At 43.4% G+C, this 26,417-nt stretch overlaps 1 protein-coding gene across 2 annotated transcripts in view; it reads left to right on the forward strand.

Moving 5' to 3' along the window:
* Positions 1-22,845, forward strand: part of LOC124149587 (coatomer subunit beta'-like) — a 40,099-nt gene extending 17,254 nt beyond the window's left edge. Inside the window, exons 10-22 of one of the 2 annotated variants that reach the window (XM_048385379.1) lie at positions 5,913-6,112; positions 6,862-6,968; positions 8,136-8,279; positions 8,452-8,582; positions 9,249-9,456; positions 10,561-10,671; positions 10,948-11,162; positions 13,046-13,138; positions 13,621-13,801; positions 14,435-14,578; positions 15,872-16,015; positions 16,855-16,908; positions 22,230-22,845. In XM_048385379.1, coding sequence (XP_048241336.1) covers positions 5,913-6,112; positions 6,862-6,968; positions 8,136-8,279; positions 8,452-8,582; positions 9,249-9,456; positions 10,561-10,671; positions 10,948-11,162; positions 13,046-13,138; positions 13,621-13,801; positions 14,435-14,578; positions 15,872-16,015; positions 16,855-16,908; positions 22,230-22,271 — 1,774 coding nt within the window. In that variant the 3' untranslated portion in view covers positions 22,272-22,845. The remainder of the gene's footprint in view (positions 1-5,912; positions 6,113-6,861; positions 6,969-8,135; positions 8,280-8,451; positions 8,583-9,248; positions 9,457-10,560; positions 10,672-10,947; positions 11,163-13,045; positions 13,139-13,620; positions 13,802-14,434; positions 14,579-15,871; positions 16,016-16,854; positions 16,909-22,229) is intronic. The other variant, XM_048385380.1, reaches the window with a different exon arrangement.
* Positions 22,846-26,417: the final 3,572 nt, after the last annotated feature.

Genomic DNA, 26,417 nt, shown 5'->3' on the forward strand with positions numbered 1-26,417 from the left:
ATGATCACACTGCCTCGGGACTATGGTCCCAGCAGGAGATCAAACTGCATATCAATGTGCTAGAACTGAGAGCGGTCAGGTTGGTGTTCCAACGCTTCCCGGATCTGCTTCGTGGCCAAGTGGTTCGTCTAGAGATGGACAACCAAACGGCGGGGGAACGGCGTCTCCGTCGCTTCGACGAAAGACGTGGCAGTTCCTACTATAGTGCGACTCTCACGATATCAGGGTGCTACCTGTTTATCTCCCGGGGGTGGACAACGTCCGTGCGGACGCTCTGTCTTGCCGGATCCTCGCTCCTCACGAGTGGAGGCTCGACCCGGGGATATTCGGGATTTTCTCCCTGTTATACAGGTCGTTACAGGTGGATCTGTTTGCGTCTGGGTTAAATAACCAGACACCAACGTTCTGCTCCCGAGTCCACGACCCGAGGTCGGTGGCACCGGACGCCTTTCAGCTAGATTGGACGGACAGTTCTGTGGGCATTCTCCCCAGTACCTCTGATTTCCAAGGTCCTGTCTCAGCTAGGCACTCAGCCTGCGCGACTAATTGTGCTCCTGGCACCTCTTTAGTCGGCGCAGAGTGGGTTTCCAGTAATACTCAGGTTTCTGGCTCAGCCTCCTGTTATATTACCTTTACGACCGGACCTCCTATCCCAGAACGGGGCCCTCCACCCAAATCTCAGGATTCAATGGGTGGCTTGGCCACTGTCAGGAATCGCCTCCAGAAGAGCGGTATTCCTGCACGAGTTGCAGACACAATACTGGCTTCGCGGAGGGATTCGACAAACGTTCAGTACGATAGATAGGCCTGCTATGCGCCCAGGTGTGTCGATAGAGGGATTGCAGATCTTTTTTCTGCAGATCTCGTATCCGTGCTTGAGTTTCTCCAGTCGCGACTAGATGACGGCCTGGCCGCATCAACAGTCCGAGGGTACTCTACAGCTATCGCAGCTTTTCACGTCCCTGTCGACGGGGCACTTCTGGGTGCACACCCATTAGTGCAGCGCTTTTTAGCAGGTGTGGACAGGATCCGACCGCCAGTCCGGCGGATCAGTCCCCCTTGGGACTTGTCAATCATTCTAGATTGGCTGTCCGGTCCTTCCTTTCGGGATCTGTCGTCTCTCTCTCTTCAGCTGTTGAGCTGGGAGACGGCGTTCCTTGTGGTGGTAACGTCCGGCAGACGGGTAGGCGACATTCGTGTTATGTCAGCCGATCCCAAAATAACTGTCTTCCATGGGGTCGATAAATATCACCGGGACAGTCAGTTTTCGTCTACCGGACTATTACCGTCCTAGGGTCGCACACGATTCCACGTGAACGGCTCCTATTGAGCTACCAGCTCTTTCACAGCCTTCCTCGTCGGGGACCACTGCAAGACATGCTCATGTCTTGGATGTCCGCACGACTCTCAAGGCCTATATCAGCAGAAATATGGGTGTCCGTAAGGATAACCAACTATTTTGCTGTTACTGCGGTAGGAAGGTTGGCTCACCTGCGAGTAAACAATCTATCTCGAGGTGGATAGTTTCAAACATTTGTACAGCGTATACGCTTACAGGCAGGGACCCCCCTACCAGGTTGAAGGCTCATTAGGTTAGAGCAGTGGCTGCGTCAAAAGCGTACGCCGCGGCTCTGCCCATTGAGCAGATCTGCTCCGCGGCTATTTGGAGCCAGCCGAGCACGATTCATCAAACCTTACCAACTCGACAAACACTCAAGCGAGCGTACTCGGTTTGGTCAGTCAGTTCTCCGAACTGGGCAAAGTTCTAATCTCTAGCTGATTGAGCATTCGAGATTTTAGACAGTCTTCCGGTTATACTGCTCAGTAATGGTCCGGATTTTATCTTCTGCGGTCGATAAATATCAGTCCTTACTACTCGATAATACTCGTATTTTGCGCACGCACTCCTTCGATCCTCGGGGACCCTCTGGCCTAGCTCAGCGCTGGTTATGGTCTCTCGTGATCTACGCCCTTATATCACTTGTTCAAAAAAGTGTGGGGGGGTGGGAGGTGTTTCGAGTTCTCAACTTATGACAAGCCGCAAAAACAGGCTTTATCATAATATATGGTCGACCACGCCCTGTCTCTAGCCCCCGCCTTTCGACGGTGGTGCCTCACGATAAGGTTGGTTCCATTTATTGAACTCAATATTTTATTCTGTTGAATAATCAAATACGATGTATTTATTTACGCCTGTTGCTGACGGATGCCACTTCCTAGATTATCTTTGGGAGTCTGTCTTGATGCAATAAGTGCCCCAAGGAGGATTTAATCAGAAAGAGAATTTTACAAACCTGTAGAGGTTATGAATTCTCTGATGAAATCCTCCTTGGGGCACGGCCACCCACCTCCCCACATTCCGTCAGCATTTGACATATGGAAAGTGATTTGGGTGAGAGTTGCTCCCCCTGGCGTGAGGCGCCGTTGGGGGTGAGGCCCCGTAAGGGTGGTCGTATATCATACAAAAACGAAGTTTTTTGTGTGGTAACATTTTTTATTAAGGAAAATGGTTACAACTATGTCATATAGATTTTCTTGAGCAAGGAAAATGCAATAAGTGCCCCAAGGAGGATTTCATCAGAGAATTCATAACCTCTACAGGTTTGTAAAAATTTATTCTCCAAGTTATCTCTAGTCAATAAATTGTTTTCTGTCATGTGTTTTGTTCATGTTGAAAGGAATCTGTTCATGAGATGTTTGCAAGATATATTTCATTGTTGGCTGCACACACTTAGATAATCTAGACTCCATGATTTAGAATAGGTCGTCAGTAGCCAAGTCCTGGCATAAGAAACCCTTGAAGATCCGGGTCAGAATTGGTCTTCAGCATCCCATGGTTGTCGTAAGAGGTGACTAACAGGATCGGATTATCAGACTCACTGACTAGGTTGATGCATGTCATCTCATCCCAATTTCTTGGATCAATACTCATGATGTCAATCACTGGATTGTCTCGTCCAGACTCAATTATTTACAGACCACCGCCATATATCAGGAATAAACTAACAAACTAACAATAACGTGGACAAAAGTGAATAATACCAGACCACAAAATTATTCAATCTGGTCCCCTAGTTGAGAAGGTGCCGATGTGTTCATGCCTAGGGTTTGTGGATCACTGCTCATGCTATTAGCCACTGGTTGTGTATAAACTGCTGTGATAGTCGCTTTCACTTCATTCACCTTCTGTTCTATAGCAGAATTCATGTGTTTGTTTGTTGTTTAACGACCGATCAACACTTTTCCAGCTCAGTAAATACTCAAACATAAATAAATAAACACAAGCATCGATCCATGCAATTGGATTTCGAAGGCATGTAAATCAACCAAGTCAGCAAGTCTGACCACCCAATCCATTTAGTCACCATGGCATGGGATGCCCAGTGGTCTAAGGCCAGCGTCGCGATTTGTTGTGGAGAGTTGCGTCCCTTGGGCACGCCAGAAACCTATGATTGTGGTTTCAAATCTCCTCGTCTCTTACGACAGGCATAGTCGCCTTTTATGGCAAGCATGGGTTGCTGAGGACCTATTCTACCCCGGATCTTCACGGGTCTGTGATTATAGAGGATCTCTGACAATAATCTCACAAAAAGAATGACAAACATTTTCGCAAGAAATTTATGAACAGCAGAAGCAGATCTTCAGAGAGACTAGTAGTCGAGTAAATTATTGTTAATATCACTATGGACCCGTGAAGATCTGGGGTGGAATAGGTCTTCAGCATCCCATGCTTGCTTAAAGGCGAACATGCTTGACTTAAACGGGGACTATGCTTGTAGTAAGAGACGACTAACAGGATCAGGTGGTCAGGCTCGCTGACTTGGTTGATGTATGTCATCGTATCTCAATTGCGTGGATCGATGCTCATAATGTCCATCACTGTTGATTATTCACATACTGCCGTCATATAGCAGGAATATTGCTGAGTGCGGCGTTAAACAACAAACAAACAAGCTAAATACAGGGGGGAGTAGGGTAGCCCAGTGGTTAAAATGTTTGGTCATCATGCCAGAGGCTTGGGTTTGATTCTCCACATGGGTATACAGTGTGATGACATTAAGGGGCTAAAACAAGGACTGGTCGGCTCGGAGTCAGTATACTGTGTCTGAGTGGGGTATTCATGTTAAACTGCGGCATGGTATCTCAGTGGGTTAGCACTATAAATCGGCATCAGTCCGGACTAGTAGAAGCAGCCACACAAACACACATACACGTGCATGCATGTCGCTAAATAAGTGCAATAATCTTGGACGCGACGTTAAACCCAGTTTCACCTCACCTTGTTGCTGGAATATTTCTGAAAGAGGCATACCATGATTCACAATAAACAATTCCAAATAGGGCTGACAGGAGACCTACATTTCATTGACGAATCATTGTTTGTAAAGTATCCATAAAAATACATTGCAACTTAATTCCTTCAATCCTCAGTTTGGTTGTGATTTGGTAGTGAATATTTATATCCGTGGTTCTACCTCGATTTATAAGGGAAACGACCCATTCTATTCTATTCTGTGGGGACACAGGTGGCCCAGTCTCACATGGTGTCCCAACCCGTGAAGATCCGGGGTAGAATAGGTCTTCAGCAACCCATACTTGCCGTAAAAGGCGACTATGCTTGTCGTAAGAGGCGACTGATGTCAATCACTGGATTGTCTGGTCCAGACTCAATTATTTACAGACCACCGTCATAAAACTGGAATATTGCTGAGTGCGGCGTTAAACAACAAACCAACCAATCTTTCTTCTACATTTCAGGTATATGATTGACTCAAGGTTTTCTCTACATTTTTGCTCTATGATTGACTCTTATTTGTCACTACAGTTTTAGCTTCATGATTGACAGACCGCCTCCGTGGTCTAGAGGTAGAGCGTCCGCCCGGAGAGCGGAAGGTCTGGGGTTTGATCCCCGTCCGCGTCATACCAAAAGATGTTAAAAGATGGTACTTGTTGTTAGCCTGTCTGGCGCTTGGCATTAAGGGGCTAAAACAAGGACTGGTCGGCTCGGAGTCAGTATACTGTGTCTGAGTGGGGTATTCATGTTAAACTGCGGCATGGTATCTCAGTGTGCTAGCACTATAAATCGGCATCAGTTTGGACTTGTACAAGCAGCCACACACGCACACACACGTGCATGCACGTTGCTATATAAGTGCAATAATCTTGGACGCGACGTTAAACCCAATTTCACCTTACCTCACCTCATGATTGACTCACATCTGTCTCTACATTTCAGATTTTGGATTGACTCACTTCTTTCTCTACATTTCAGATGTAGGATTGACTCACATCTTTCTCTACATTTTAGATGTAGGATTGACTCACATCTTTCTCTACATTTCAGATGTAGGATTGACACATCTTTCTCTATATTTTAGCTATGTGATTGACACATCTTTCTCTACATTTCAGATGTAGGATTGACTCACATTTTTCTCTGCATTTTAGATGTAAGATTGACTCACATCTTTCTCTACATTTAAGGTGTAGGATTGACTCACATCTTTCTCTACATTTCAGATGTAGGATTGACTCACATGTTTCTCTACATTTCAGATGTAGGATTGACACATCTTTCTCTACATTTTAGCTATGTGATTGACTCACATCTTTATACATTTCAGATGTAGGATTGACTCACATCTTTCTCCACATTTTAGCTATGTGATTGACTTACATCTTTCTCTTCATTTCAGATGTAGGATTGACTCACATCTTTCTCTACCTTTTAGCTATGTGATTGACTCACATCTTTCTCTACATTTCAGATGTAGGATTGACTCACATCTTTCTCTACATTTCAGATGTAAGATTGACTCACATCTTTCTCTACATTTTAGCTATGTCATTGACTCACATCTTTCTCTACATTTTTATTGTATGATTGACTCACATCCTTCTCTACATTTCAGGTTTGTTGTTGTGTGTGGAGACGGAGAGTTCATCATTTACACAGCCATGGCTCTGAGGAACAAGAGCTTCGGCTCGGCCCAGGAGTTTGTGTGGAGCAGCGACTCCTCCGTGTACGCCATCCGAGACGGCGGGACCAGCGTCAAGATCTTCAAGAACTTTAAGGAACAGAAATCCTTCAAGCCAGACTTTGGTGCAGAAGGTATGTATATCCAAGGCCTCATTTATTCAACGGCCTTCCCTCCACTGCAGGATGTCTTCTACGTCATCTCACACTGTGTTAGAAGTACCGTATTCGACATAATAAGCGCCCAGGGCGCTCTCAAAATTAGAAATAGTAGGCTCTTATTAGAATATTATTTTGGTGGAAAAAAAACAGATAAAGATAAATTTCGAATTTTATGCTGACAGCCTGAAATGTTTTTATACGAGAGATATATTTTTCCAGAATTTGATTGCCCATAATTAAGGGTACACACGAGTGCGTATTATATGCAAATAAATAAGTCTTGTGTACATTGATCAATCGGAAGGGGTGCTAATTGGGATTGTTCACTAGCCAATATATTAGAAAATATCGCTGTTGGCGCTTATTAGAGCGGGGCGCTTATTACGTTGAATACGGTAACTACTTTTGATGGTTTTGTCCATGGTAACATCCTGTTGTGGGCACAATTGTATTCTAATTCTCTTATTACATTTGAAAAATATTTTTGGGCAGGAAATCAGTCAATATCCCAGAAAGCATTTTTTTTCAAAATTCAGTGATTGGAGTCAGCTGTCTCTTGATATGAAGAGATTGTAGAATAATATTCTGATGTGCCAGATCTGGAATCGTTGTCCATATGTCTGCCATAAAACATTTGGAAAAATTAACTAAGGCCTTGATTGTTGTTACACTGATCAAACAAGTTCTGAGCAAGAGTCATACGGTGACCTTTATATTGGCAGGTATATTCGGTGGGTGCATGCTGGGAGTTCGGTCTGTCAGTGGCCTGGCCTTCTACGAGTGGGACAGCACCGAGCTCATCCGGAGGATCGAGATCACCCCCAGACATGTGAGTCAACTGCCAAACCCTACTTGTTCATAGGTGACCATAGTAGCTTACATACTAAACATACTTAAACAAAAGTCTATAATGCACGTGTAGCTGGGATCAGAGTCTTTACAGCCTTACCTTGTCAGCTTGCTTAAGGGGTTTCCAGGTGAGAATAGGTCCCCAGCAACCCATGCTGATAGTAATAGGTGACCAAATGGATCAGGCGCTCAGGCTCGGTGACTTGGTGGATTATATGTCATTGTTCCCTTATGGCTCGGGGGGCACGGGCGGCCCAGTCGTCTAAGACGCCACGATTCGCTATGCAGAGTTGCGTCCCTTGGGTACGCCAGAAACCTATGATTGTGGGTTCGAATCCCGGTTCGCCCCAATTGTGTTTCTAGGTTTGTCAGCACCATACCCATGCTCGTGGGTTTCACTGAAGTTGTAAACGCCTAAGACCTGCATCACTTCGGGCTTTCCTGCCACATTAAGCTGACACGCCGTGATATAACTGTAATACTGTTAAAAGCGGCGTTAAACCCAACTCACTCACTCACTCACTCACTCACCCCTTATGGCTTGATCATTGCTCACAATATCAATCACTGGATTGTCTGGTCCAGACTTGACTATTTACATGCTGGTGTCATATAGCTGGAATACTGCTGAGTGCTGCGTTAAAAGACAAACAAACAAACAAGAGGGTTAACATGTTTGGTAAGTCATTCATCCTCTGATTAGCATGAAGAGGTCCATGGTTTGAATTCCAGCACAAGATTTAATCAATACCTTGATCATAATACTTCCTATGAGAGTGTGAAATGGCATATATCAGTGTGCTTTTAGTGAGGACAAAAGTCCTAGTTCCTGTTAAGGGTTTAATTGATGAACTAACTGACCAATGAAAATTAGGAATCAATTAGGTCTTCAGGAACCCATGCTTGCTGTAAAAGGCGACTATGCTTGCCGTAAGAGGTGACTAACAGGATCTGGTGGTCAGGCTCGCTGACTTGGTTGATACATGTCATCGGATCCCAATTGAATCAATGCTCATGATGTCAGTCACTGGATTGTCTGGTCCAGACTCGATTATTTACAGACCGCCGTCATATAGATGGAATATTGCTGAGTGCGGCGTAAAACAACGGACAACAAGATGAATTAACTTGGCCTTTTGTGTTGCAGATATTCTGGAGTGAGAATGGAGAGTTGGTGTGTATCGCTACGGACGAGTCATTCTTCATCCTCAAGTTCAGCCAAGAGGCGGTGGAGCGAGCAAGGGACACGAAGGAAGGCATCAATGAGGATGGCATAGAGGAGGCCTTCGAGGTATGTTGTGTTATAACATGTGTCTGGGTAGAGTTGTGTCCCTTTTCATTACTATTAATTTGCTATTAATAAGTAGTAATATTTCTTTATTAAGTAATTCACCAACATATTGTATTCAATTTTGAATTTTTTTTATCCTGTAACCATGGTAACACACTGTTCGTATTGCCAGGTTATGGGTGAGATTGAGGAGACGGTGAAGACGGGGTTGTGGGTCGGCGATTGCTTCATCTACACCAATGGCGTCAACAGACTCAACTACTACGTCGGCGGAGAAATTGTCACTATCGCCCACTTAGACAGGTCAGTTCATGTCAGCAGTGGGGGGTGTTTGTGTCATTTCCTACATCATGCATGCAGCAGGAAGGGCCGACCTTGTGGCACTGAGCAGTAGTCGTGGTATATGGTTAATGTTGTAGTTATCTTGAATTGTAGCCTAGTGGTTGAAGTGTGAGCTTGTCACGCCGAAGACCTGGTTTCGATTCCCCACATGGTTTTGTTTGTTGTTTAAAGCCGCACTCAGCAATATTCCAGCTATGTGATGGCGGTCTGTAAATAATCGAGTCTGGACAGGACAATCCAGTGATTAATATCATGAGCAATGATCCACGCAATTGGGATCGATGACATGCATCAACCAAGTCAGCGATCCTGACCACCCGATCTCGTTAGTCGCCTTTTACGACAAGCATAGTCACCTTTTACGGCAAGCATGGGTTGCTGAAGATCAATTCTACCCCGGAATCTTCACGGGTCATCCCCACATGGGTACAGTGTGTGAAGACCATTTCTGGTGTCTCCTGCTGGAATATTTCTAAAAGCGGCGTAAAACAATACTCACTCACTCACTCACTCACTCACTCACTCACTCACTCACTCACTCACTCACTCACTCACTCACTCACTCACTCACTCACTCACTCACTCACTCACTCACTCACTCACTCACTCACTCACTCTGTGTTCCAGGGTGATGTACCTCCTGGGCTACATCCCCAAAGACAACCGTCTGTACCTGGGAGACAAGGAGCTGAACATCGTCAGTTTCTCCCTGCTTGTGTCCGTGCTGGAGTACCAGACGGCGGTGATGCGGCGCGACTTTGAGACAGCTGACAAGGTCCTGCCCACAGTGCCGCGAGAACAGAGAACCAGGGTCTCTCACTTCCTCGAAAAACAGGTGGGTTGTCTTCTTGTGTGACTAATAAATGTCAGATTTTTTTATACCTCCATTAAGACTCTTGCAATTCCATCCGTTAATCTGTATCGTGACGAAACAATACATTTGAATGTAGACCCCGAGTGTGACTGATACTGACCTTGAATATTGACTCATCACATGATCAGTATTGACCTATCATGTGATGAATATTGACTCGTCTGCTAGAAAATAAGATTGCGTCTGGTACAACATTTCATGGTTCTCAGCTAAGTTACTGTAATGAAACAGAGGATGGTTTATTTAACTTTCTAAACTTTAAAGTGTATTTCGGTATAACAAAAAGAATGATTACTCTTGACAAACAAAGAAACATCATTTACTCTAATGCTAGAAAAAATCTTAACCATATGGAGAAATCATGAGAATCTGAGAGACGTTGCTTTTGGAATCAACAGATTCAAGTGATTTCTCTGACTTAAACATGTTAAACCACGTTGATGTTGATGTGTAATTTCTCTATTATTTTGCACAATGACCTATAGTTGTGTCAGTTTAAAATGCACGTTCAGAATGGCCAGTGAATTCCTGTCTCAGAATCAACAAAAGAACAATAGCATGACATCGTCATAATGGTTTAACATAAGACCTTGCATACATGTTGATACGATTGTCCATTTTCCCCATGTTCATCAATGAGTAAATGAGCATCTTCAGGCTCATCTGTTACCATAGTAACCAGTTTGAGTTAACACTACCAGTGACCTGCAATTGCTTTGAATGAGTGAGTGAGTTGGGTTTAACACTGCTTTTAACAGTATTCCAGTTATATTGCGGTGTGTCAGCTTAATGTGGGAGGAAAGCCCGAAGTGATGCAGGTCTCAGACGTTTACCACTTCGGTGAAACCCACGAGCACGGGTATGGTGCAGACAATCTTAGAAACATAATCGGGGCGAACCGGGATTCGAACCCACAATCATAGGTTTCTGGTATGCCCAATGGAAGCAACTCTGCAAGCGGGGCCTTAGACGACTGGGCCACCCGTGCCCCCGCTTTGAATGAAGAGATGTCATGATGAATCACCGTGATCACTACGTGTCATGCAAGCTTCTATACTATTTCAGGGCTTCAAATCACAAGCTCTGGCAGTAACCTGTGACCCTGAACACAAGTTTGAGTTGGCCGTGGGTCTGGGAGACTTGAAGACGGCGTACACCCTCGCCAAGGAGATGGAGGTGAGAGGGTATCAGCGTGTTAAAACTGAAGCGCTTTTCATTGTCATGTCATTGTATACCTGCCTTAAAACCTACGATATCTCATGTCTGTCAGTGTATTCAGTCCTCTCTCATGTAACCATGGTAACCCTTGATTCAAACGAGGTCTCCTGTATCCCTGGATTCAAACCTTTGCTTGTGACAGTGATAACTCTTGATTTAAACTGTGCCTCTTGAAATCAAGGATTCAAACCTCGTCTCCTGTAACCATGGTGACCGTGTGTTCTTGTACCGCAGTCTGAGCAGAAGTGGAAGCAGCTGTCGGAGCTGGCCATCAGGAAGTGTGAGTTCGGGCTGGCCCAGGAGTGCCTCCACCAGGCCCAGGACTTCGGGGGACTGCTGCTTCTGGCCAGCTCCGCGGGCAACTCCGAGATGGTCGCGCGACTCGGGGAGACGGCAGCCAAGTCGGGACAGAACAATGTAGCTTTCTTGTCCTACTTTTCTTTAGGAAGGTGAGGAATTGGGGTGACAATAACTTTGGTTAGATAGATTGATGTAGAGTTTGTGTGATGTATGTTACATACCTGGCCGGGGCGGTCGGATAGAACAGTGGTTTAAGCGTTCACTCGTCACGCCGAAGACCCGGGTTCGATTCCCGACATGGGTGCAATTTGTGAAGCCCATTTCTGGTGTCCCCTGGCGTGATATTGCTGGAATATTGCTAAAAGCGGCGTAAAACCACACTCACTCACTCACTCACTACATAGTTGGCCATGACTGAGTCAACTGTAGTCTGTAGGTTTATGTTTTTTTGTTAATATGGTTGATGTGGACGGTGGAGATGGCGTAGCCTGCTGGTGTATGCTTGTTCTGCGTAAGTGGAAGGGTTTTGATTCCTCACAGGGGGTCAAACCAGATTTGTAATATCCAGAGTGCAGGCCCCAGCACCCAACGCTTGTTGCTGAGTTAATTAACATAAACACGAATAAACATTTTTGTCTTAATATACTACTCAAAACAAGTTAAGGATCACACCATTCTTTTATGACAGATTAGCTGAGCTAAAATAAGGGGGCACGGGTTGCCCAGTCGTCTAAGGCGCCGCGATTAGTTTTGCAGAGTTGCATCCCTTGGGTGCGCCAGAAACCTATAATTGTGGTTTCAAATCCCGGTTTGCCCCAATTATGTTTCTAAGTTTGTCATCACCATACCCGTGCTTGTGGGTTTCACTGAAGTGGTAAACGTCTGAGACCTGCATCACTTTCGGGCTTTCCTCCCACATTAAGCTGACACACCGCTATATAACTGGAATAGTGTTAAAAGTGGCGTTAAACCCAACCAAATGAACATGATGAAAGAATCAGGTTATTCTTAACTTTTTTTTAGATGTATATAAGTACTTCTGAGGAAGCAATATTTGAAATTAAATTGGGTTCTACAATGGTGTTATGGGGTTTGGTTTTAAGTTCCACACAGCCCAGTTCCACAAGGCAGTGGCAGCATTAAGACATCTTAACTCCCATACTTTACCTGACTTGGGACTGTCTTCAAATACAGTGTTCGAAATAAGGGATTCCTGGGATCCTTGAGGTCTTCTTGTATCTTATTTGAATCTAGGGGCCCCAGAAATTTATTCTGTTTAAATAGGGCTACAACAAGGACTTTCCGTGACTTTCATGTATATTTTCAAACACTGAAGCATGTCCTTTCCTTCAATTCCTCATTGAAATCGCTATCGCTAAACACAGATCTGAGGACATCCCATTACAGGTAACGGCAGAACGACCTTTCATCCAACCAATCAAAGCATCGCTTACCAGATCATGAAAGTGACAGTCGGAATGTTGTTTTCTAATCATGCATCCTTGAAAAAGTTAACATGGGGTATTCCGAACAATGGTTACGGCCCATACGACTGATTCCGTCAAAATGATCGTCTATCTCTCGCTTCCGTGGGATAAACATTTGAACGGAGGAGGCGTTGCACAGCACGTGGGAAGCACTGCCATACAATCTCAACCCTCTATTAGACATTCCGGATGTTCATTTGTTCAGTTTTCAAAATATTAATCAAGAACTGTGTCAACAGAATTTTTAAGTGTAGTCTGAAATGGAAGTTGCCAGGTTGAAACGAGTGCCGTAAAGCAAGCTGCTTTCTAATTGGATGATATCATCTTCTTGTTGGTCGCTTCAGTGGTCGGTCAAAATTCGCGAAAGGTCGTTCTGACATGACCCGTAATGGGATGTCCTCAGAGCTTTGTATAGTGGCAGTGAGAACTTAGATCTGATTTTAATGAGCGTAAGCTTCCCTGTAACCATGGTAACTGAATAGACTGTAAACCACCTTGTTTGTTGGAAGTGTTTTTCAATGGTTGTCCCAATGTTTTCTCCACAGACTTGAAGACTGTCTCGAGGTTCTGGTCTCAACTGGCAGGTTACCCGAGGCGGCGTTCTTTGCCCGAACATATCTCCCCAGTCAAGTGTCCCGGTCAGTATAGTTCTATAATCTTTCGGGGCGGTCGGGTAGCCTAGTGATTAAAGCTTTCGCTCATCACGCCAAAGACCTGGGTTCGATTCCCGACATGGGTACAATGTGTGAAGCCCATTTCTTGTGTCCCCCATCGTGATATTGCTTGAATATTGCTAAAAGCAGCGTAAAACCATACTCACTCACTCACTCTATAATCTTTGGCTGTAATTGGTCCAGTGTGAACATAGCATTTATCAAATGGTGGGGTAACCTGGTTGTTAAAACCAGATTGGGTTCCTAACATGGGTACAATGTATTTAGTCCATTTCTAGTGCCCCCTACTATGATATAACTAGAATATTGCTTAGAGTGGCGAAGACCCAAACACAAATGAACGAACAAATGAATGAAAATCTGGACACTTGCATATTTTTTCACAAGCATGATCAAGACTTGGTCTTTGTGTATCTCTCAGCATTGTGCATGTTTCCTGTTTACAGAGTTGTGGCGTTGTGGCGACAGAGCCTGGGAACTGTCAGCAAGAAGGCTGCGGATTCACTGGCTGACCCGACAGAGTACGAGAACCTCTTTCCCGGACTCAAGGAAGCCTTCAGGGCTGAACAGTTCATGCAGAGTCAGCGGAAACGTCTCCCCCCAGCTTCTGCATTATCTAGCGTTCCAGTAAGTTACCTTACCTTGCATGCCAGTAGGTCGACCTTACCTTGCATACCAGTAGGTCGACCTTACCTTGCATACCAGTAAGTTACCTTACCTTGCATACCAGTAAGTCAACCTCTCCTTGCATTCTCGTAAGTCAACCTCTCCTTGCATACTCGTAAGTCAACCTTACCTTGCATACCAGGTCAACCTTACCTTGCATACAGGTAAGTTACCTTACCTTGCATACCAGTAAGTCGAGCCTTACCTTGCATACCAGAAAGTCGACCTTTCCTTGCATACATACCAGCTAGTGAGCTTACCTTGCATACCAGTAAGTCAACCTTACCGTGCATACCAGAAAGTCAACCTTACTTTGCATACCAGTAAGTCGACCTTACCTTGCATATCAGTAAGTTACCTTACCTTCATACCAATATGTCACCCTTAGCATACCTTGTAAGTCAACCTTACAATGCATACTAAACATAGCAAAATATTTCCCCTAACGTCTGAACTAAAGGACTGAACATTTAATTATGTTTGGTATTCCCAGCATATCAGAAACATTTACTGGTATACCAGTAACTAAGCCTTCCCTGACATCCCAGTACTTGAAAGTGACTTGCCTGAGAAACTTTTACGGTTTTTGTTCAGCCCAACACAGAGAGGAACCCCCTGGAGGAGATGAGACAGGCAGAGGAGTCCGGGGACTTCGTGTACGCAGCGCCGATAGACGGGGAGGACACCTTCGAGGACTCTGAGGACCAGCCCCAGCACATAGAACAAACACGGAAGTCTGTGAGTGTACACATGTTGCCTTTCACAATTAATGTTCACAGATCATGAGGTGTGTCCTGTCATTTCTTCCACAGACACCTGCTCTTTGAGAGCATACCTGGGCTTTGAGAGCATACCTGTCGTTCCTTGCACAAACACCTGCTTTTTGAGAGCATACCTGTCATTCCTTGCACAAACACCTGCTCTTTGAGAGCGTCCCTGGGCTTTGAGAGCATACCTGTTGTTCCTTGCACAGACACCTGCTCTTTGAGAGCATACCTTTTGTTCCTTGCACAGACACCTGCTCTTTGAGAGCATACCTGTTGTTCCTTGTACAGACACCTGCTCTTTGAGAGCATACCTGTTGTTCCTTGCACAAACACCTGCTCTTTGAGAGCATACCTGTTGTTCCTTGCACAAACACCTGCTCTTTGAGAGCATACCTGTTGTTCCTTGCACAAACACCTGCTCGTCAAGAGCATACCTGTCATTCCTTGCACAATCACCTGCTGGTCAAGAGCATACCTGTCATTCCTTGCACAAACACATGCTCGTCAAGAGCATACCTGTCATTCCTTGCACAATCACCTGCTCCTCAAGAGCATACCTGTCATTCCTTGCACAAACACCTGCTCGTCAAGAGCATACCTGTCATTCCTTGCACAATCACCTGCTCGTCAAGAGCATACCTGTCGTTCCTTGCACAAACACCTGCTCTTTGAGAGCATACCTGTCGTTCCTTGCACAAACACCTGCTCGTCAAGAGCATACCTGTCATTCCTTGTACAATTACCTGCTCTTCAAGAGCATACCTGTCGTTCCTGGCACAAACACCTGCTCTTTGAGAGCATACCTGTCGTTCCTTGCACAAACACCTGCTCATCAAGAGCATACCTGTCATTCCTTGTACAATTACCTGCTCTTCAAGAGCATACCTGTCGTTCCTGGCACAAACACCTGCTCTTTGAGAGCATACCTGTCGTTCCTTGCACAAACACCTCCTCTTTGAGAGCATACCTGTCATTCCTTGCTCAAACACCTGCTCGTCAAGAGCTTTCCTGTAAAACCGCGCACAGACCCCTGGTCAACATACCCCAACATTTATTTTTTGATCATGTTAACAACCACTAATCCACATTCTTGATTACTGACTTCAGCATAAAACTACATTCACGCACTTCTTGATTTGTAATGTCTTCCTCTGTTGTTATCAAAAAGGTAAAATGTTACAGAAAATTATTCATGCTTTCCATTAGAATGCTGATATGATGTATGGATGTAATTGCGATTGTGTGACGTGTTTGTCTCTTGCAGGCCTCCTCACCCCCTCCTGTCAGCAAACCCACCCCTGAGGCTGCTGCCCCGTCCAAGCCCATCTCACAAACTGTAGCTGATCTAGAGAAGGAGCTGGAGCTAGACCTGGAGAATATCAAAATAGATGATAACATTGATACTTCTGTAAGTCCCTGTCCATTCTGACAGTATTATATGAACACAATTACTGCTCCTTCATGTTACTGTACTTGCTCAGTCAGCTAAAGCACTGCAGACCTCTGTGCAGAGTTGCATCCCTTTGTCGTGGAAGGATCTGCTGAACAGAGATTTAAATCCTGTGTACTTATTCTAGGGTTGGCAGACCATGGGTTTCATAGGGCCATGGTTAACAGCCTGCATCACATTGCTCTTTCATCCCCTCACCCGAACCATGTTCATGGATGGGGTATTGTTTTATCTTGTTGCACAGACTCGGACTTGTATGTATATACTGAACCAAAAAAGGTATGGATCATGAACGTTTTGGGGGGGGGGTTTTTAATTGAAAACTGAGCACACAATTTCATAAAAATATCTCCCCAAAACATTCATGACCCCTTATATTTGTTGTTCAGTATATACAGCTCAGATCGATACTAGGAAGAGAGGAAGAGTGAGTGAGTGAGTTGGGTTTAATGCCGCTTTTAACAGTATTCCAGTTATATCGCGGCATGTCAGCTTAATGTGGGAGGAAAACACCGAAGTGATGCAGGTCTCAGACGTTTACCAATTCGGTGAAACCCACGAGCACGGGTATGGTGCTGACAAACCTAGAAACATAATCGGGGCGAACTGGGATTCGAAACCAGAACAGAGGAAGAAGACCCAGGAGGCAGCAGAGGAAAGACCAGTTCTTGTCATTATCCACACAGCTTGGATTTTATAAATTTAGTTACCATGGTTACCTTACTGATTTAGTGTTTTTTATTCTAAAAACCTTTTTCTTTTCACGAAGGCTAAACTACATGTTGATTGTGTTATAGGATGTTTTGAATGATGATGATGATGATGTTGATGATGACGAAGCTGAGGTGCCGGTAAGATTTACAAAACGCCATTTACTTGCCAATTCCTTCACAGTGAAAAACTCATTGAAACTTAAAATTTGGCGGATTTATGAATGAAGCATCTTTCTTTTATTGTTCAAAAATATTCAATATATTCAGGTCAAGTGATCTATTTGAAATAGCAGTTTTAGTTTCAATTTTCCAAATGTATGTGTTTTGGAGTAATCAAGTAACAAATCAACAAATTGCAAATTTTTAGAAAGAAATGCAGGTCTAAAAGCAGTTGGTGGGATTAAGCTAGCACCATTGAGAGCAGTATCTCACAGGACATGTTCCACAAACCGATCTTAGCGCTAAGTTGGTCGTAACTCCCATACTTTATCATAGGCTTACGATCAACGTAGCACTAAGATCGCTTTGTGCTAGTGGGCCCTGGGCCCCGTTCCACAAAGGGATCTTAGCGCTACGACTATCGTAAGCCAGTGTTAAAGTATGGGAGTTACGATCACCTTAGCGCTAAGATCGCTTTGTGGAACAGGGCCCTGGACATGTTCTATGATTAAGGCTTATGGCGGAAGTGTTCATGTATCAGTTTTTGATTATAAGGTTTGTGAAAGATGAAGAGTTTTTGTGTTCAATGAGTTTTTCCCCCCACCCTCTAACATGGAATGGTCCGGCATCTGATTGTTGCAGTAGAGTAGACATTAACATGGTAGCTCTGTAGCTTCTAACAAGGGAGGAGATATCGGCACAGGTTTTCAATCTTCTTTGTGTCTTTTCAGTGTTTTGTCAGTGTTGGGATGGTGACTTTATGAGTGTTTTGTGTTTTGTTTTCTCAAATTAGCTTACTAGGCATATATATGTTAGGGGTGCTTTATGGTGTTTGGGGATGAATTTTCCTCTGAAAGGTTTATCTATTGTTTGTACATGTGAATTTCAGCTTTTCTGGAGGCTGATTGGTCAGTTGAACATGCAGTGATTTTGAGATGAATGGAACAAACACACTTTCATTATTTTACCAACTTTTCACAGAGTATTCTTCTATATCATTACCAATTTTGGGGAAATTCTTTTGGAGATTTTGGATGACAGTCAGTCAGTGTCCTAGAAAATGAACCGATTTGAACATGATGACAGTATGACGTCACACTACTATATCATGAACGGAATGAAATGACTGCATCCTTTATTCAAAATGTCTCAAATTGATAATCTTGCGCCATCAATAGATTGTTGTTGGTGACTGTTTTTGTTTTTTTCGTTCGTGGTGTAGGATTACATAACATACATTTTCTTTCTAAAGATGACAATGGGAGGGGAGAAGCTCTGGTGGCTCAGTCATCTAAACCACCGCAATTCCCTAGGCAGAGTTGTGTCCCTTTGATGTGACAGAAACCTGTGACTAGATTCAAATCACAAATTTATCATAATTATAACCATACCCTTCTTCTGGGTTTCACCACAGTGTCAACAATATAAGACTTGCATCACTTCAGGCTTTTCTCTAACTTGAAGCTGACATGCTGTGATATAACTGAAATATTGTTTAAAGGGGCGTTACAACATCTCACCGACTAAGGTGACAATGGGTAAAATATATGGAATTATCTCCTCAGAATAATGAACAAACAATCTGTATTCCTTAAATCAAAAATGTTTAAGTTTCTGACAGTTGATATGAAAATTTGATTATGTGATATTGTGTTTCGAGGAGTGTTGGATAACTACCAGTATATTTTCATAGTGTAGTGGTTAAAGTGTTGGTCATCACAGCAAAGGACGAGGTTTAGTTCTGCACATGGTACAATGTGTGCCGTTTCTACAGTCCCATACCACCATGTTGCTGAAATGTTGCTAAAAGCTGCAGAAAACCCGACTCACTCACTTTGTGGAGATAAAACCACACTAGGTATCTATTCGCTATAGTAAGCGCTCTGCTCCAATAAGCACCCTCTTCAACTTCTAGACCAATAATGGGTAGGTCGGGTAGCCTAATGGTTAAAGCGTTCGCTCGTCACGCCGAAGACCTGGGTTCGATTCCCGACATGGGTACAATGTCTGAAGCCCACTTCTGATGTCCCCCGCAGTGATATTGCTGGAATATTGCTAAAAGCGGCGTAAAAACATACTCACTCACTCACTCACTCACTCTAGACCAATATTGTTAGTAATCTTTGTAAGTGCCCCTACAAAGACCGAAATGTACGTGACAGTCCATATGTTCTTCCTGTATATTGTAGATTCTTTTTACAGTAGAAGGGGTATGTAAATGCCCAGTCACTTTTATCAAAAAGCTTTTAGTTTCATCAACTAAATATAAGTAAGTGCACTGCTGCTCGATTTCTCAAAATATAGGTGGAATAGGTAGGTCTTCAGCAACCCATGCTTGCCGTAAAAGGCGACTATGTTTTTCGTAAGAGGCGACTAACGAGACCGGGTGGTCAAGCTCGTTGACTTGGTTGATGTATGTCATCATTTCCCAATTGCGTGGATCGATGCTCATGATGTCAATCACTGGATTGTCTGGTGCAGACACAATTATTTACAGACTGCTGTCATATAGCTGGAATATTGCTGAGTGCGGTGTTCAACAACAAACAAACAATGTTCTAAGTGTCCGTGGGGGCGGTCGGGTAGCCTAGTGGTTAAAGCATTCGCTCGTCACGCCTAAGACCCGTGTTCGATTCCCGACATGGGTACAATGTGTGAAGCCCATTTCTGGTGTCCCCCGCCGTGATATTGCTGGAATATTGCTAAAAGCGGCGTAAAACCATACTCACTCACTCACTCACTCTAAGTGTCCCTGACAATACAGCAACATTAGGTCAGCAACATTAGCCCAATTATCCGCATGAAGTGTCATAAAATCTCTTCCCCCCCCTCCCCTTCCCCCCTCCCAACCATTGTCAGACGCCCAAGAGATGCATGGATAGTTTGTCAGTTTGCTAGATGGGATGTGCATGATGAGTAATATTAGAGCAAACAGACTCTACATGTCAACTGATACCCACTGATACCCACTGATACCCACTGATGTTTGGGGCTGGTCCAGGAAGATTTCTCCAATTAGACACTCACATACTGCGCTGGGTAATAAAGCTTAGTGAGGCCTTGAAGCTACTTACAAATCACATGTAGGTTATAAACGTAAACCTTCTAGCTTATTGTAGAAAGTCTTGAACAGAAGGAAACTGTTTATATTTATTTGTGCGAAATGTTGTCAATGGGTGTGGGGGCAGGGGTGGCCCAGTCGTCTAAGGCGCCGCGATTGGCCGTGCAGAGTTGCATCCCTTGGGCACGCCAGAAACCTATGATTGTGGGTTCGAATCCCGGTTCGCCCCGATTATGTTTCTAGGTATGTCAGTACCATACCAGTGCTCGTGGGTTTCACTGAAGCGGTAAACGTCTGAGACCTGCATCGCTTTGGGCTTTCCTCCCACATTAAGCTGACACGCTGTGATATAACTGGAATACTGTTAAAAGCAGCGTTAAACACAACTCACTCACTCACTCACATACTGCGCTGGGTAATAAAGCTTAGTGAGGCCTTAAAGCTACTTACAAATCACCTGTAGGTTATAAACGTAAACCTTCTAGCTAATTGTAGAAAGTCTTGAACAGAAGGAAACTGTGTATATTTATTTGTGTGAAATGTTGTCAATGGGTGTTCTGAAATAGCATTACATGTGTGACTCACATGGGGAGTATGTGATGCCTTTCTACTGACACTAGCATGGGCCTGATTAGCAAAGTGATTAACAAAGTAGTGTGTAGCAGAATTGTGCTGAGAGTCATGCAGAGGGCAACATTTAGACCTGGGGTCAGTTCCACAAAGTGATCTTAACACTAAGATGGTCTAATTCTCATACTTTAACAGGGTAGCCTAGTGGTTAAACCGTTCACTCGTCACGCTGAAGACCCGGGTTCGACTCCCAACATGGTTACAATGTGTGAAGCCCATTTCTGGTGTCCCCCGCTGTGATATTGCTGGAATATTGCTAAAAGCAGCGTAAAATGAAACTCACTCACTCACCCATACTTTAACATAGGCATACAATAGTCGTGGCGCTAAGATCACTTTGTGGAACGGGAAACTGGACTAATAGTCTTTGGTATATTTTATAATTGAGCATGATGAGTGTCCCCTTCATTTATTTTTTTAAATAAAACAAAAACAATGTTTGATTACGTGTATGCGTGTGAACATGGTCAAGATTTAGTAATTTTATCAAAAGTGTTAATTCCAAATTTGTTTTGAAAATAATTATGACAGTAAAACAAGTACACATTTTCAAGTCATATCCTGAACTGATATCTGTAAAGGAGGTTTCACCTCTAACATTTATGTATTTCATGTTATTTGCCCCTGGAATTCATGACGAAGGAGAAAAACTGGTCTGGCCTTAACTTCTGGTGACTTTATAACTCAGACATTAACACGATCACTTCCTGGTCCGAATAAAGTCCCACCTCGCATGTGTCATGTGATTTACTGCACTTTTACACTTTAGTTGCTCATTATGGAGGGTGGGAAAGAATTAAAGATTTTAGATTTATAGAGTTGTGTCCCTTGGTTGTGCAAGGATCTGCTGGTTCATTCCCAGTTTCAAACTGATTCTGATCCTTGGTTTGTAAGCACCACACCTGTGCTGCTGGCTTTCATCAAAGTGGTGGGGGGCACGGGTAGCCCAGTCGTCTAAGGCGCCGTGATTCGCTGTGCAGAGTGGCGTCCCTTGGGCACGCCAGAAACCTATGATTGTGGGTTCGAATCCCAGTTCGCCCCGATTATGTTTCTAGGTTTGTCAGCACCATACCCGTGCTCGTGGGTTTCACCGAAGTGGTAAACGTCTTAGGCCTGCATCACTTCAGGCTTTCCTCCCACATTAAGCATGTTAAGCTGACATGTCGTGATATAATTGGAATAATGTTAAAAGCGGCGTTAAACCCATCTCACTCACTCACTCATCAAAGTGGTTAAGGTCTATGATTACGGATTTCCTGTTGCCAGTGATTTAATATTGTAAGTTCCAAGCATTGGGTGGATATAACACTATGTTAAATTATCACTGGTAACGTTTTGGCTATTTGGAGGAAACATATATATCGGTTACTGATCTGGTAACAATTGTTAGAGTAACACTAGAAGCTACTGGTAGAGACCATGAGATCTGTATAATGACCTCAATGATCAGGAATGAGGTCCACATTCTTGCAGGATGAAAGTGGAGCTGGTGACGGTAACAGGATCATGCAATGTGCTGGAGGTATCCTGGTCTACAGCAGTGGAAGCGTTCCCTCACATTTCACGTACAGCTGAATGGGTTGACTTACATCTGTTTTGTTTGTTTCAGGATGTGAATCTAGACGAAGATCTCGATCTTGAGGACGACTGATTCCGTGGGCAGTATCGGATGCCATCATCATCACTCGGAGATGTACATAGACACTGACATATTTGTACATTACACAGTTCATCTGTTGGGAAATATTGCTATTTATGAACTATCGCTTGTTATCCAAAGTACATGCCGTGATACGTGCTTTGAGTACATCATAGGTGTCAAAGAACATTAATTCGAACTATTTACACCTTGTAAGATACACGTGATAAGAGGAAACTTATAACTGAAGACTCCACACACGGATCAGTGCGTATGGAGCTGACAACCCAAGCTTCCTGTTCAGCTAGGTCTGCATTCCCATTTCCATCTGATCCTACCGGGTACCCATTCACTGCTGGGTAAACTGTCGTTTTGATCATATGATTATCTGAAGATTGTATAACGCATAGGTAGCTCCTGTTGCACTAAATGATAATGGCAAGTATTAAGTACTTGGAATAGTACATCTTCCCGAGGCAAGAGAGTTAACCGACTTTAAAAGTCCAGTTTTCCACCCTTGCCGAACTAGGCTGGAATTCCTGGGCTCGATCGTAGCGCCACCAGTGGCTATTACGAGTAATGTCCTTTCTATGCCTCTCCTAAAGACCAATCAGATTCAACCTCTCGTATCACTTGCATTTGCATCAAACAAAACGGTGGCGCCCAGTCAAGATGATCTGATCGATAATCAAGATCAAACAAGTCTTACATTGCGAAGTTCATCAAATCACGTGAGCACCTTGATTAAAAACATGAAAAGATAAAGAAAATATCTGTTGACAACAAGTTAGCGGTGCACATGCTTTGCAAATCCTGCAGTCGACCGAAATCTGCATGACACTTTACGAACCGGATTTCGATTTCGGTGCGCGATTTTGATTGGACTCGTTAGTCCAGCCAAAATCTAACTCCATTATACCAGCCTAGTTCGGCAAGGGTGGAAACTGGACTTTTATAGTCAGTAAACTCTCTTGCCTCGGGAAGATGGGAATAGTACTGCAGCCAATACTCCAAGCAAGGTGGGAATAATACCATGTTTATGTTCAGTCTGGTTCTCAGACATTAAATAAATCCTTGACTCGTTGAAGTATTAGTACCATTCATCCAAAATGTCCATTTCTTTTTCTCAAATCTGAATTTGACTTTACTTTTTTGTCAAGAAGCATTTGTCGTATCTATCATATAGGTTCCGTAACATCGTCCACAATATCCACAGTTATGTAAGACTGATCAAATTTGTCAACATTTGATCATTTTTTTTGTATATCTCACAGTGAAAGAAGTGAATTGTTGAAGGTTTTTTCAGGGTGAAACTGGAGTAGTCTAAAGCTGCTGTATAACTGACTTTGTCTACCACTGTACAGGCTGTCTGTTGCAATCACTTGGGTCCACTCTCGTTGTACATAGGGTATTATATGTTTGTTTGACACCAGAATATATGTATGAAATATGTGTCAAATACTTCCTTTTCACGTACTAGTGAATAAAATCTTATGTGAAATTTGGTTGTTTGTAATCATTTTGGTGAACTTCATAGATGCAATGACAGATTTCTTATTTTTATCTGTTTTGCATAGCTAATATTTCAGTCAATTATAGGTTTCTGACGTGCCCAAGGGACGCAACCCTGCACATCGAATTGCAATGCCTTAGATGATGGGGCACAAGGTACCTTCTAACAAGACGGTGATGTCTGTGGTCTGTGGGGCAATCTGTTTTTGACATGACATGTGTGCCACGTAATCCTGGTAGATATGTATGGGGTGTGTGTATGGGGGGAGGGGACGGGTAGCCTGGTGGTTAAAGTGTTCGCTTGTCACACCGAAGACCGGGTTCAATTCCTGACATGGGTACAATTTGCAAAGCCCATTTCTGGTGTCCCCCGTCGTGATATTGCTGGAATATTGCTAAAATCGGTGTAAGACCTCACTCACTCACTCACACTCACTCACTCACTCACTCACTCACTCACTCACTCACACTCACTCACTCACTCACTCACTCACTCTGTGAGACTGGTTGTTGCCAGTGTGTGTAACATGTGCTTGGGCCCGATTTAGGGCCGTTTGTGGGTTATGACCGGCCTCAGTAACCTTTTTTGCATCCTTCTCAGCACTCCGATGAGTGTTGACCCCTTGCTCGTGGCTTGGGCGCTTTTGTGAATCACTCACTCACTCATGTATTGGTAAATGTGAGATCCTACACATTGACAGTTTACAGGAGGTAGTTTACAACGTATCACAAGGATATCCTGAACATTTCACAATGGAATATACATACAGGATGTCCATGAACTCCGATGTGATTTATTTAATACTCCCATAGAGTAAAATCTGTGTTGCTTGCGATCATCCCTACTTGCAGTACTTATTTACGCATATATTTTGTCACATTTTCTTTTTTTTCAACATCTTCCTTTCGAATTATATCTCTTAATCCTTAATGCTTGCTAGATCTCTCTATTTATAATAACAGCTTTACGATAATATCCTAAACTGCTCAGTTGTACATGACAATAAGATGAGGAAAATCGATCTGTGCCGAAAAAGAATCGTATGTCCTAAAATATACATATATATTAAAATGCATACATGAATTTCAGTATAGGGAATTCCCTGAATTATCGATGACGTCGTTGGGACACCCCCATCTTATCTTACGTAACTTAAGATTTGTGTCGTAAGTAAGATAAAGTTGCGATATTTTTAAGACAGCTTCAAGAATAGCTCATATGGCAGTAGTAAGTTGCTAAGAATTGTCTTATCTAAGGCAGCTTCGTGAATATATCGGGAGAGGTATTAATATAAGCATTGTCTTGTTAACATATCCCAATTTTCAGCCGAAATAAAAATATGTTTAAAACCATTTGAACTTAACATGCATTAAATAAACATTAACGTTTCTGAACTTCATCACTTGGACTGTACATGGATATGAATATGTACATTTTAACATTTTTACATACATACATACATACATACATACGGGCTATAGCGAAAACGGCAGTCTGTTTCTAGGTAGCCTACATGGAGGATGTTTGTAAGGAAAATCATGGCACTCCCCTTTTTACCAGCAGCCGACATCACGAGGATGTTTAAATACAAATAGTTCAAATACAAATAGTTCAAATACAAATACCCACAATAAAAATGTTTTTATTATACATGAAGAACTCTATATATGAACATATGTACTTGTCTGTGAAAACAGGAAATACCATGTAAATACATCAAGTACGATGTAAATAAACCCTATATATTACTACAAAAATCGTTGTTATCGTTATTAAATATAGAGGTGCCGTTTTCGCCCGACACATAGTAGCCGTTTTCGCCAAATGCGGTGCCGTTTTCGCCTGCACCCCATACATACATACATACATACATACATACATACAAACGGTAATGCATTTGATGAGCAATACCCCTTTGTTCCCCTTGTATTTGCACCAAATCCCCTGTCAATAAACCGCGTGTGAGCCTTTTCCTTGCCCCTGTAACGCAAAGAAGAGTTTTCCTCCTAACTATCAAATCTGGCGCTGCCGGGCCGACACCCAAACAACATCCGTAACCGTTTTAGTGTTACTGTGTAATGATATTAATTTAGGTATATGTCCGTCACACCGAGTAGGACTATTGAGAAGAACATTCGTGCATAAGTTTGTTTATTTGACGCTGTAGACGTCAGCCGACTCCACCATTTACACACAACCACCAAACCAGAGTGGGGTTTATTGTGATTTAATAGCATCTGATTGACCAATCAGAATCGAGTAAATTCCAAATTCATGGTAGAATAGAGGATCTTCTGCTTTCGGTCGACTGCGGGATTTGCAAAGCCTGTGCACCGCTAACTCGTTGTCAACAGATATTTTCTAAATCTTTTCATGCTTTTAATCAAGGCGCTCACGTGATTTGATGCACTTCGCGATGTAAGACTCGTTTTATCACAATATAGATCTTGATTATCAATCAGATCGTCTTGGCTGGGCGCCACCGTTTTGTTTGAAGCAAATGCAAGTGATACGAGTGGTTGAATCTGATTGGTCAATAGGAGAGGCATAGAAAGGACATAACTCGTAATAGCCACTGGTGGCGCTACGATCGAGCCCAGTAATTCCAGCCTAGTTCGGCAAGGGTGGAAACTGGACTTTTAAAG

The sequence above is a fragment of the Haliotis rufescens genome, unplaced genomic scaffold (assembly GCF_023055435.1).
Source record: "Haliotis rufescens isolate VD_foot unplaced genomic scaffold, xgHalRufe1.0.p SCAF_58, whole genome shotgun sequence".
In the NCBI taxonomy this organism is placed as follows: domain Eukaryota; kingdom Metazoa; phylum Mollusca; class Gastropoda; order Lepetellida; family Haliotidae; genus Haliotis; species Haliotis rufescens.